At 33.6% G+C, this 13,804-nt stretch overlaps 1 protein-coding gene across 1 annotated transcript in view; it reads left to right on the top strand.

The window, feature by feature from the left end:
- Positions 1–11,502, top strand: part of LOC110026692 — a 12,440-nt gene extending 938 nt beyond the window's left edge. Inside the window, exon 2 of the mRNA XM_020727741.1 lies at positions 11,291–11,502. Coding sequence (XP_020583400.1) covers positions 11,328–11,495 — 168 coding nt within the window. The 5' untranslated portion in view covers positions 11,291–11,327 and the 3' untranslated portion in view covers positions 11,496–11,502. The remainder of the gene's footprint in view (positions 1–11,290) is intronic.
- The last annotated feature ends 2,302 nt before the right edge of the window (positions 11,503–13,804 follow it).

Raw genomic sequence — 13,804 nt, 5'->3', positions numbered from 1 at the left:
AGAGCCACCTCGCAACCCATAGTTATCCAGCCGCGGGATGTTAAAGATTGAGACGAGATTTAAATCTTATTATTTATATTAAAACATCATTCAAATATAATTATATTTTTATTCTTTTTTTTAATTAATAATTTTAATTGATTATAATTGTTTGTAGCCTTAATCAATTAAATTTTTAAAATACACGAACGAACAAATCTTTTTTCATGTTCAACTCGTTTATATATCGAGGTCAAAAAATTGTTCGTGTTTGGCTTGTTAACATAGCGAACGAATCAAACACGAGTTGTTTATGAACAACGGCCATTTTGACAGCCCTAGTTGTGGCTGTTTGGGAGAAGGCTGCAACAAGTGAGGGGTGTTGCTGTAGTGAAGGATGAATGCAGAGGATGAAAAGGTCGGAGATAAATGCTTCATCGGGAACTAGATACAATCAGAGCACCACCTCACCCGTTGGAGCAAATCACCATCTCAGAATAAAATACATCTGACAACCCTAGAAGGGAAAAGAAGTGATGTGGATGAAAGCAATAAAAAACAGACACAGAACACGACGAAAAAAACACATATTGACCTAATGTAACTAAGTGGGCCCCCTCTCACAAGGACACGGTAATCCCCTACAAGAAATGTTGGTCGTCTCTTAGGCTACTGTTTTGAATCAATCCCTACTGCCCTGGATGCCTCGTGTTTGGTCCAAAATGAGAGGCGTGCGCATCTTCCAGTTTCGCATATGGGATTCCCTTGTCGAGTTCCGTTGGAAGTCCCGCGTAAGTCTCCCGAGGTTGGGGAGCGTGGGATTCCTCTGTCAAGCTTCGTTGGATGCCCCGCGTAAATCTCCCGTGGTTGGGGGAGCTTCGACCTCATTCGTCAAAGCTTCTGTCGTCTCATCTCATGGAGTCAATCAACCACATTGAAGGCAACAAAAATGTTGCAATCTATCAGTAAGTCAATCTTGTAAGCGTTGAGTAAATATACTTTCTCTTTTAGCGCCACTAAAATTGGAACTACACATAGATCATATCCTCATGAATCGAGTCTCGAATCATCAAATTTGTAATTGACTTCTTTCACTCATCATACTTGTTTGAGTGTATTTGATAAACAAGTATGTAAACATGAATCAACTCTGTGATGAAATGTATGGCAGGTTGGATCACACCGAAGTGTAACCACCTATGAGAGATATTTTTTTCTTTTCTAAAAGACCTATGTCCGATTGTAAAATACTCTTTCCCGGTGATTCCCAATGCAGTGGTCCATCCATCCTATCTGATCATCTGTCCATGGATGTATTATTGAACTGACTTTAATACTTTAATGACTCCATATAGTCTTCAAAAAGTGGCAGACAAGCTTCTAATCTCTGATATGTTGGATCTCCCTTAGTAGGGCAACTCAAGAAATAAACTATATATTTGAGAAGGTTTCAATTCTCTTATCCGGTGTTGTCATGAGTCTGGTGTCGGTTTCTCAAACTGATAATCGTCTTGGACAGTGAACGTTACTTTTGTTGGTCTCTCTCATGGGCTCAGTTTGAACTATGTGCATCTCTCTCTCATCAAATGGAAGTTGATTATCATCCTCTTTGTTCACACTTTCTTCTGTATTTACTGTGTCATTGTCCATTTTTTTAATTGTTCTTCTTAGTGAAATAGATTGTACTCTTGTTTGAGCAATTTAATGCATTGTGTCCAAAAAAGTGACACTTGACACACTTCTGGTTGGGATTGATTTGGGAATGTCAGTTGGCTGAAACTATTCTCTACTCTGAATTAGGGCTGTGAATGAACCGATTTTGAGCCGATCCAAGGGTGGGTCGAAATCAGATCGAAATTATTTTAAATGGATTGAAATTGGATCGTGGCTCGAATGAACCTAATTTCAATCCGATCCGGATCTAAATCAAACAATTTATGAGTCCGCTCTAATTGTAAACGTGTCGGCTCGAATGTCATTTTTCGCTTGTGAGCCGGATCGATCCGACTCGAAAACCTAAACTAGTTAGCTCGAAATCTTGCTCGAGTCGGCTCATATCAAAATCCTGCTCAAGCTGGCTCGAAGAACATAATGAGCCGGCTCGAAAAATTTTATTTGAACAAAATTTCTATTGATATTAAACACAAAAAAACAAAATAGAGAAAAAAAGAAATATATTTTTTTTAATTGAATGAATTATCAGATTACAATTTTATAAAATATAATAAAACAAAATAAATATTATTTGTACCCATATAATCAAAACTTATAAATTACAGAAAACATATTACACATTTACAAATTACAATTGACCATATTATCCGTCTTCTTCTCAATTCATTAGTAACAATTGTTCCGTCTGTGTACAACCCAGCGAGCAAAGGAGCACCCACAATCAATCTCCAAGTCCTTGCCAGAAACCGATGAACTCCTTCAATCCCACTATTGCTCCATGATTTTGAATCTCTGCATGCGACTAAAATATGCAAGAATAAAAATGAGAAAGCTAAAGCCAAATCTTCTTTTGTTTCTATAGCTTCTGAACATGAATAAAAAGAGCAAGCTAAAGCCGACAGATGGTCTATCCAACTTCTCCAAGTATCAAACCTTGATTTATAAGGCAATGAAAGGGCTCTTTGGTATAAACAACACCAATGTCACAAAGAACCTGACATTTTTTTAAGTTATAATAGATATGAATATATTAGTAAAAAGATATACAAATATTTAACTTTTAACAAAATTCTTCAAAAGATAAATGATGTTAGAACCTAAAAGTGCTTCAAACAGTCTACTCAGTTAACTTCTAAACTAAGAAAATTGAGTGGTACTAGTTTTAGCAAGACGTTACTGAATAATTGGATTGCAGGGCTAGTTTACAATGAAATTCTCATGGAACTTTAGCAAGACATTACTTTTAAACCTTCCACTGAAGATATCACATTTAGTATGGCTTTACTAATATCATATAAATTCTGATGCTTGTAAGAGGTTGAAATAGCCAAACGAACTGGTTCAAGAAGTCCATGCTACATTTAGTATATCATTACAGTGGTATGTATGTACATGCTAAATTGACCTTATACAAAATGAGGATCAAATGAACAATCTAAATACAATTAACTGCAAATATGCACGTGTACTGATATACTAAACGCACACTTTTGAATCAATTGAGCCATATCCACCAAACTTCCAAACTATAAGCCTTAAAGCATTTATAGTTAAAGTAACACCTTACTAAAACATATTTAAACTTCATCAAGTTACTTGAAGACCGCCATTGGAAGTCAAAATAACATATTCCATCGATATCAAGAATTAAATAAAAAAAGTTCAAAAAATTTCCAAGTTGACATAGTAAACTCCATCCAAAATTATTTGGCAAGTTGGTGGGCCTTGAAACGGGTTTAAAATCTATGTTGAAACCAACAAATTTGTAATTTTCAAATTTTAGATAACAGTCTAAATTGCCTATCAATATTTCAGGATATCACCCATTATTTAAAAACACTAAGATTCCAGATTACCGGTTGAAATGCTCCGTATAAAACATCCAATGTGGATGCGTAGTTGGCCATCAAACGGATAATACAAATCAATTTGATCATTATCAATGCAATCCGATCCTACAGTGGATCGAAATCAGATCGAAAATAATTCGATCCAAAAAATTGGCTCATAGCTCAGCTCGATCTATTCAATCTGATCTCGATTCAAGCAGAAATTCAAATCAATTTTTGAGCGATTAACGAGCTTCGAGCCAATTTCTCAGCCCTACTCTGAATTAGTTTCTTTTCAGACATGTTCGACTTGGATGTTGGGTTGGGTGTACTTTTGTTATGGCTTAATTATGTCTGTAAGACTTGTTAGTCATCTGGTGATGTTGCCTCTCTAGTTTTGAAACTACATTCTGAATAGCCTGACTGTAATGAACTGGTATGTAATGGCGTTGCATCTTAAATCAAGTAGTAATTTTACTCTTCTCTTCTCATTGTCGAAGAATCTTCAAGTTTTTCCACCACCAAGATGTACTCCTCTTTAATTTGTTCGCTGCTAGTTTCACCATTATGTCCGGTTGGAGATCCTGGTACTCAAAGACATGCTCCAATGTCCAGAGTTATTCCATGAACTCGTTCGGATTTAAGTAGTTGTCAAAATATGGTAATCCACATTTACTTTATAATCGTAATTTTTCTGATATTTCATGGCATATCTTCGGCATAGTGGTTTCATCTCTGGAATTTGTTTGGTGGAAAGGATTCACTGTATTCTTTCGATCGACAAGTTAAAATGGTGGCTACGAGTGACCCTTCCACATTGCCTCCTCTTAAAGATAAGTCTTTGTTGCACTCGGTTGAGTTTTTGCCACATTTCTTCCATGTTAACCCCTGGTTGGCTTTCCGAACATTTCTTTGTGGATTTCTTCCATGATAAGCCTCTTCGATTCAGAGGTTAGGGTTTTGGTTTGGATTTGGGTCGGTGGAAGATGGTGTATGAGGTGATGTAGGGTGGGAAAGAAGATTTGTGGGTGACCGGTTTGGAAAATTAGCAAAGTGACGGGTTTTTCGGTGGAGTTTGGGTTAGGTATGGGTGGATATTGGTAACCATAGGATAAGACTAGGGTTAGACTAGCTCTGATACCGAAGTTAACCCAAACAACAACATAACAATAATATTATTGTTGAACTTCAAATAGGAAATTACAAATAATCAGTTGAAATAGGAATTACCAACACTCACACCATTAGTGTAGCATCCTGAATGGGTTGGTGGTGGCTGTTTGGATTTGGTGGCCAGGTTGTGGTTTGTGAAGGGGCCGGGGACTGGAGGCAAGGGACGGAAGGATCGCAGTGGATTGGGAGAGGTAGGGGGAGGTGGAGGCTGCGGTTTGGGGTGAAAGAAAAGGGACCAGCAGGTTAAGAGGGTGGCTGGTTTTGTAGGATTGAGGTGGAAGAGGGAGGCCGGCTACTGGGCTGGGCTGACAACGGCTGTGGCTGTCCGGGAGAGGGCAGCACTGACAAAGGGGTGTTACTACAGCGTAGGATGGATGCGGAGGTAGAAAAGTCGAAGATAATTAATCTCTTAGAAACGTGATGAGCCAGAGCAACACTTTCTCTTGGATACAACCCTAATACAACCCTAGAAGGGAAAATAGGTGATGTTTGGTACTATCCTCACAGTAACTCGAAAAAAAAAATGACCCAAAACACGACGAAAACAACATATATAGCCTTGGGTAACTAAAGAGTGGGCCCCCTCTGACAAGGAGGAGGCGATAATCCTCTATAAGGAAAGTCGGCAGTCCCTTAGGCTATTATTCTGAACTGATCTCAGCCGGCCTGAAGGCCTCGCATTAGGTTTAGAAGGTAGGATACTCGTCAGAAGCTCGCATTCGGGCCAAAGCGGGGGACGCCCGCAACGTCCTGTGTCGCGGATGGGATTCCCATGCTGCACACCACTAGACGCCCCGCATCATGGAGTAGGAGAAGTTAGTTGTAGGATGAGTAGAAATTTTGTAGTTTGGTGTTTCTGGAAGGAAAAATATTGGTCATTTTCGCCTATAACTTTGCATTTTGGTTGGCTGTGCTGTAGTTGAATTTAGCTATAATGCTGTTCTATAGACAGTCAATTTTGAAAGTATTTATAAAATTTGGTGTTGGGATAGTTCTTAGAATTTGGAATTTTTGTTTGCGGGAAATTGGCCTTCTTTTAATTTCACATGCAAAAGCAGTTGAGTAAAAATGGAGAGGACAAGACAAGATTTTTTTTACGTTTTAGTCCATGGAGGTGAAAAACTAGTAGAGTTAATGCATTTATTAATTATACAATTTTTCTAGAAAATTGGCACAACAATGGTTCATTTCAAGTAATTGGAGGGACTTCAATGTAAGTTGTCTTATTGGAATTCACAATATCAAAGAAGTCGACACCAGTGTACCACTGTAGGTCTTCATGCATGCCGATTGTAATTATGGTGGGAGTTGTAACGTGCTTGCAATTATTGTGTAAATTTTGATTGCATATGTGTTGACTCTTACATTTAGTTAGGCGTTACAATCCAAATCTTAATGTATCAATGATAGACTGAGTTTGTATTCCAAGTATTTCCCCTAAATTGAATGAATTAACCATACTCGGGCTTGTCTAATTGGGACTTAACCTTCAAACTTAGTCATTAGACTTATGAAATTTTTTATTAGGCTCAGTTATCAAATCTTCAAGTTAAAATGAGCTTACTTGACTTATTGAATATTCAGTCTATAGAGATTTGCATTTGAATTTTAATAACTCGGCCATAGTTAAATGACTAAATTAGTATAATACTGTAATTTATTTCACCATGCCTTTACCAAAAAAAAATTTAAGTCGATAGCCTAGATCTAGTCAAACTTTTAAACCAAAGATAATTTATATGGACTCGGAAGAACTGGCGACTAAACACATTAATATATATATATATATAAAACTTGCTTTTAAAAAGCTAACCTAGAGAAGATAATTTTGTAGGCCTTGTTGTCCAGGACCTAGCTTCTGAGAAGCTAAATTTGGGGAGAGGTTGTGAACTTGCATTTGAGAGTTATGATTTTACCCAACTTCTCATCAAGCTAAATGGAGAATTGAATGTATTTTAGACCTACATTTGGATTTTGTTGACCCAAACTTAGCTTATGACCCAAGTAAATCAGGAACCGAATATTTAGTAAGTCTAATTATTGCAATAATATTCATACAAAGGTGTTTGCAACACTATAAAAAAGAACTATTATCCTTGCATTAAAGAAAGCATAAACAATGAACATTTGTTAGTTACTTCAATGAAAAGAAGTTTTAAGGCATATTTTCTCCATAAGTACTTTAAGATATAATGATGACACTTGCTCTGACTGAAAAAAAAATGTCGGAACTTGAATGTACATTTTTATTTTTATCACTTAAGGTAGCATTCATTGACGGGAGGTATTGGATGTGTGCCTTTATGGTCAATGAGCTGGTAAGATTCATCTTTCTATACTTCTTTTGTAACGAAGGAATCTTTCCAAATGGGCTCGAACCTGAATTTGTGGCAGTTTGTTACTATAGGCTCTTGCAAGGTTAGCACAAGCTTTCCAACTATGGAAAGCTCTTTGTTGGGCTACTATAGCACGTGCTGAGGATATCCATGCATGATAGACCTCAAGGTTTTGATAAGTTTGCAATCTGAATTTGCCAAGTTCCTCAAGCCATAGACATGCGTTATGATCTTCAGTAAGCTAGTGTTCAAGATCGATGGTAGATGGGAGAGTTCAACTTCCAAATGAAGCGCATCTTTTACCACAGTAGTCAATGCATATGGATTCAATTAGTTGATGTATGATCTGTAGTTTTATTCCCCATAGTGTTTCAATGAGCTTATTGTGCCTTTCCCTTATATTTGCAAAAAGCAATTTTTTCATAAGTTTTGTCAAAGTTTTATTAAAGACTTTATTTAGACCAATTGCCCCATTTGCCCTAGATTAATATATTGTAAAGTATTGCTTGTCCATTTGGTGGCATCGGACAAATTTGCCAATCTTTATACTTTTGAATGTGATTTCATTATTTGATTTGATTCTTCAAGGTATGTCAAAGCAGTACACAATTTGGTTGGTCCCAAAAAAATTACAACACATTGTCCATCATTTCTTTTTAAGGGTTATAGTTTTGCCCATTTAGAATTGTCAGCGACTGCTAAAATGAACTTATGATCCTTTAAAGTCAGAGTCAATAGGACCAGTTATTATGATCCCCAACACTCAAAGGGCTATGATTTCTTATTTTAGTCATGTGAATTCAATGGTTGATGCAAACTATTTTCATTTATCTGGCATTGATAGGCATATTTGAGCATGCTAAATGCAGTTTTTAGTCATTGTTAGGAAGTTCTAGACCCTTCATTTTTATTTTTATTTTGGAGCCTCGTGATGGGCATCATATAGTCTTTTATTACTTCACTCATGATCTTTTATGCTTCATCTCTTCTGAGGTAGCACAATCACATTGAATAACAATTGCATAGAATATAATTGACATAACCATACTAAAAAAAATCTCCTTTTGTTTTAAGAGGCAAGAGAGGAGCCGCTAGGAAGTTTGCTTTGCTTGTGAGTTTTTTTTTTTTTTTTATGCTGCTCAACTCACAGGGTTGATATGAGCTTTTTTTTTATGGATTGTAATTGTCAAAGGTGAATTATTTGGATCAACCAACTTATTTGTCAGTTTAGCCACTGTATCTGCCTTGACAATGGGACCCTTGACAAGGCTAATATCGTCAATTTGTTGAAGTAAGTCCTTTACCCATTGGTGATAATAGAACAGGCGTGGTTTAAGGACTGCGTAAGTGCCTGCTACTGAGTTGATAATTAATTGTGCATATGTAATGATGTTGGTTTGCTTGACTCCAGACCAATGATCAAGGACTTAATTTTTTCTTAATTGTTTGTATGGGGTTTGAAAGATTAATAGGTGTAGCGTATTATAACTCCTTCAAGAGATATATATGCATCAAATATAAGTTGGCCTTAACCTTAGGAAGTTGGTTTGGACTAGTAATAGGGGTGAGCATTCAATTGGTTTGGATGGATTGGTTTCAAATTGTTCAAACCGATTGCGATAGACATCCAAAAAACCGAACCAATAAAAAATTTGATAAAATCAAACCGACGAAATCCAAATTTTAATCGGTTTAAACGAATTGATTATGAACAAACCAAAATTGAGTTGTTAGTGGGAGATTGGTTGTGAGCATATATCAAGTACATGTATTACATGTATAACATCAATTAATTCCATGAATCCTTAATTTAGTTTCGAATTTTTGGTTTTTTTCGATTTGTTCGGTTAAGTGAAAATCAAAATCAAACAAATAACCAAAAATCAAATATTGAGGCTTTAAAAATAAAAATCTGAAATGTATTTTTGAAACCAAACCGAATCAACCAAACTTGTTCAGTGAGGTTCGGTTTTTCAGTTTTTGACCAAATGATGTACACCATTAGCTGGTAATCTTCATGGGGGCAATGTCATCAAAATATATCTTTCAAGATGTTACTTTCTCATTCTCTATGCTTGACATTTGCTTGACTTATCAGTATTGAGCGAAAGTCTACATACGTGGGTTGTGTTGATTGGTAGTTAACAAGAATGTTGTGGCATCTAAGACAAGCCTTTGCAACTATTTTGGATACTTATGTGGTTATTACTAGTTTTGTTTCTAATTCTTTACTATCAATGTGTTACTACCTTTGGACATGGTAGTTTGGTTTTTGGTTCAACTAAGGATTTAATTTTTAAAGAGATTTTATGTGGTGCATGAAGGCTTTATATTTCAAAATCTAAAGCTAATTGAAAGGCCTCTAGGCCTCTAGGAGTGAGTTAACATTATTTTAACTCTTTTTTTTTTTTTTTTTTTTGAGTCTTAATACATTTCTAAATCTACAAAACATTATTTTCCATTTCTCTCTGATTCTAGAACATAACAATAATTGTTTGAATTTGTTCATGGACCAATTTATAGTCCTTATGTGAGTTAACTCATCGAGTAGTCAATCTTGATAATATACGAGTGAGTATTCTTCCTTAAATAATAATTTCTTCTCAGCCATGTTGTGGTGTTTTAACTTTAATGTTTTCTTTATCATTTTACTCCTATCCGTTACTTCTTTATTTGACTAGTAAGTTTTAATTTCTCAAATCTAATTTTTCTCTTTCAAAATTGTTTATCAATCAGAGAAATTATCCTGAGCCTTTATCCAAATATAATAAAGCTTTAGGATATATCCTCCCATTGTAAGTTGTAGCATCAACCTTAACATTCTAGTTATGGCAATCATTGAAATCAAAGGGCTTGTCATTGGTGTGGTTGATTATTTTCCAACATTTTATTTTGTTTGTTAATTTGATATATTGTTGTGGTTAATTGATATTATTTTATTAATAATTCTTTTAAAATGTTGAGTTTGATGATATAAATCTCTCCATTTTTAAATGGCATGTTGACTCTAACATGGTCTGTAATATCAAGTTGATTTTGGATGTCTTTGTTCTAGTGTTTATAAAATAAGCTTTGGATGAGATGTAATATTAAAAAAAAAAATTAAAAAATAATTATTCATAGGTTACAAACTCATAATTTTAGCGAAACTTTATCACTTTTGAATTCAACTACAGAATAATAAAATCAAACATTTAATCAAGTTCGCACAAAAAATATTGTTTGTGTCATTCTTAAAAAAAATTCAATCATAACGCAAAATTAAAGACTAATCAAGTAGAAGCAAGAACAATGATATTATCCTAGAAGGAAGAAGTAGGTCTCACATGGTTTGAAGTTTCCCCCCAAAAAAAGTCATTTACGTCTGTGGAGCCCTCGAACTCACATCCAACAAGCACATATTAAATAGTAAAATTAAAATTGTATTTGAACATTCATTGTTTAATTAATTTTTCTTGTCTCAAAGTCCTGTTTTTAGCCTTAAAACTCTCAAAATAGAGAACTATGCAAAATCTATTGGAGTCAACTAAAAAATAATTTTTTATTAATGTTCGATGTAAAAATTCTCTATTATTCTAAATCCAAAATTGCCCTGGGAATCCAACAAAAACAGAAAACAAATTACCATAAAAAGAGAGCCTTACTAGTGGAAGTAGACTATGTAATTCACATAATGATAATGATTCCAAACTCAATGGCTATTGACTAATGATTGAGTTAAAGCATTATTAATGGTGAGCTACCAACAACAACAACAACAACAAAGCCTTAGAACTTCAGAGTAAAAATTTTACTAGTTTTGTTCATAACTCATCTCAATTCCAACTTTGTAGTGAGTTCTTCAAAACATGACATGTTCAGAAGGTACATATCACAATTATGTATTTTTACATCAAACACCTAAAATTTGATGTTTACAATTATAACATTTTAGCATCATAAATTCATGTATGTAAATGTATATTTTATTTTTAAGTTAGCAATAGCGATATTTTTTTATGTAATATTAAAGGTTTAAGTGTTGTGTTTGTAAATATGAAAATTTAAATGTCAGGTAGTAGGTAAACATTGTGTGTTATGTATGTAATTCCGCAGCTTTACATACATATTTTCTTACATATCTAACACCAATGCTTCAATTTTTAATAGTATACCACTTTTAACTATGCATGAAAATATGTATCTCAAAGTCAAAATAGTGGTATGTGAAAACTAAAGTTTAGCGGTTAGATATGTAAATACATAGAAATTAGGTGGTATTTATGTGAAAACTAAAGTTTAGCTATTTTGAATTGGCAGCTGCTAAGATTCTTGTTCCGAGAGCTGAAAATAGAGAATGGGGATATTCACGAAGGGTTTCACATTTGCAGTGGGAATTGGCTTTGGAATCTTTATTGCTCAAAACTACGATGTCCCAAACATGAAGAAGCTTCTCAGTGAATGGTCTTCTAAGGCAAAACACGTTGAAGAAAGCTATAGGAAGCCAAAGAAAGATGATAAATAGTCTTTGGATTTCTTTTTTTTTTTTTTTTTTTTTGGCAACATATTTATGAAATAATTTTTTGTTTACTGTTTAATGATGTCTAACATCTAAAATTTAATATTTACATTCACATTATTTTGATTTTATAAATGTATATATGAAAATGTGTGCTTCATTTTTTTTAAATGTTGATACTAGTCAATTTTTTTATGTGATTGCAAATGCATAATTTCTTTTATATCATTGATTTAATTAGCTATAATGTGTTCGTGATCTTAAATAATTTAATTTTACTGTTTTAAAGGTTATGGATGTAAATTAAGTGGATGGATTATGTCCAATATTTGTTTACATGATTTGTTTAATTATAATTGTGGTTTAATTATTATATTAGTAGTCACTTTTGATGAATTTTTAAATAGTAAGTTTAAAGTGTCTCATGGCAAACCTAATGTGATCCCATTTTTAGAAGTGGAACATAGGAGTGTGAGTCAAGTCGGCTTGTGAGCCAATTTGAGATCGGCTCGATATTGTGGCTCGTGAACCAAGCTTGATGAGCTAACAAGCCAACCTCAAGCTAGACTCGACTCGACTCATTAGTTCATGAACTGGCTCGTTTAAAAAAAATGTTAATATAAAATATAATTAAAAGAAATTAAATCTTAAGATTTTATTTTTAATATATTAAAAGAGTTTTAAAAATAACATTTGTATTGTATATTTGATGTTTCTTATTATTTATCTTCTAATTGTTCATTTTATTTTACATCTTATTATAAAGTTAGTTTAAATTAATATTATTTTCTCTCTTTTGTCTTAAATAAGACGGCTTGCAAGCCAACTTGAAATCATAGACTTAAGCTCGAGCTCGAACTCGATAAAATTAATCAAGCTCAATTCGAAGGTGCTTTGAGTTTGACTCGACTCGCTTTGACCCTTAGTGAAACCAACCTCCTCCTTGAGGGTGCATAACTTTATTATTGTGCAAACAAAAAAAAATATTGTGCAAATAAAAAAAATTAAAAGAAAAATAGACCCTTTTATCGATATTTTAATGTATATCATCCTTCATATATATATATATATATATATATATATGTAAAATAATCTCTCACAAAACACACAATGTCACTCACAATGTCATTGTGTCATTAAAACCATCAAATATTTCATTTAATATTATCTTATAAGGAGTAGTAATGCCAAAGCATTAGTTAAGTGACTTTGTTATTTAATGATGTCATGGCATCTTAGGCTGAAAACTTCTCTAAAGCTTGAATTTTTTTTTAGGATTACACCTATTTTAAACCTTTGAAATCAGTGAAAGTTCTTGAAATTTTTGGTGATGGAGAAAATCATCACCCAACTAATAAAACACACAAATTATATATTTTTAATTGTCAAAATATATATATAAAAAAATTCTTTACAACCCAAATTAAAGGGATTGATATAAAAAAAATGCTAAAAAAAACTTTTAAGGAATGATAAATTAATTTCTCTATTTTATTCATAAATACCACAGCAGCAAAACATAGGTCATTAAAGATTGAAAATTCAATGAGATCAATATCACTCAAATTTGAGATCATTATAGTACTTAAATGTTGAAAGTAATATATGATCAAAGAATTTAACATAAGTTGTCTTATGAGGTTTTAAAATTTTAATCAAAATTATCAAAATGTCAATCTAAATAATTATAATTAGAGCAATTCTCCGCACATGAACGGGACCAAACCTACATCTAGAGAGAGCTTGGAGTCCAAGCTATAGGACTTTCAAGCCCTACTCATCAACTTAAACTGGCGGTCATCAAGTAGTCTTCATCAACTGACAGTCATAGTCATACCATTATTGCTGGATTAGTATGGTTCAATCATTATTGGATAGTTGCACTCATCTGATTAACATCATTGAACCACCATTGTTTGATGGATATCATTGTTGTCTGACACTTGTTGCATGACCACCATTGTTCAGTTGTTGTCATTGTAGTCCAACTAAAATTGCCTGCTATCATATTCACCACCTCTATGCCATCACAATTTTGCAATAATGAGTTAGAGTTGAGCTCATTACTCATTGCAATCCCATCTCCTCAAAGTAAGGGGAAAATCAAACTTTGAAAATCTCAACAAATATAGTAGATTATTTCTCTTAGGCTGGGCCCTAATATTTTTTTCCTTTTAGAGTATTTTTGTTAAGACTTCAATGTATTTTATACTCTTTTTTCTATATGTATTTATGTGTGAGATCCTCATGAAATACTAAAACATAATTTTAAAGCAAGCAGTGATATTGAAAATTTTAACAAATTTTAAAATATA

This window comes from Phalaenopsis equestris, unplaced genomic scaffold (assembly GCF_001263595.1).
Source record: "Phalaenopsis equestris unplaced genomic scaffold, ASM126359v1 Scaffold000392, whole genome shotgun sequence".
NCBI classification, from domain to species: domain Eukaryota; kingdom Viridiplantae; phylum Streptophyta; class Magnoliopsida; order Asparagales; family Orchidaceae; genus Phalaenopsis; species Phalaenopsis equestris.
Note: the sequence above shows the minus strand (reverse complement) of the source record. Positions and strands in the feature narration are given on the sequence as shown.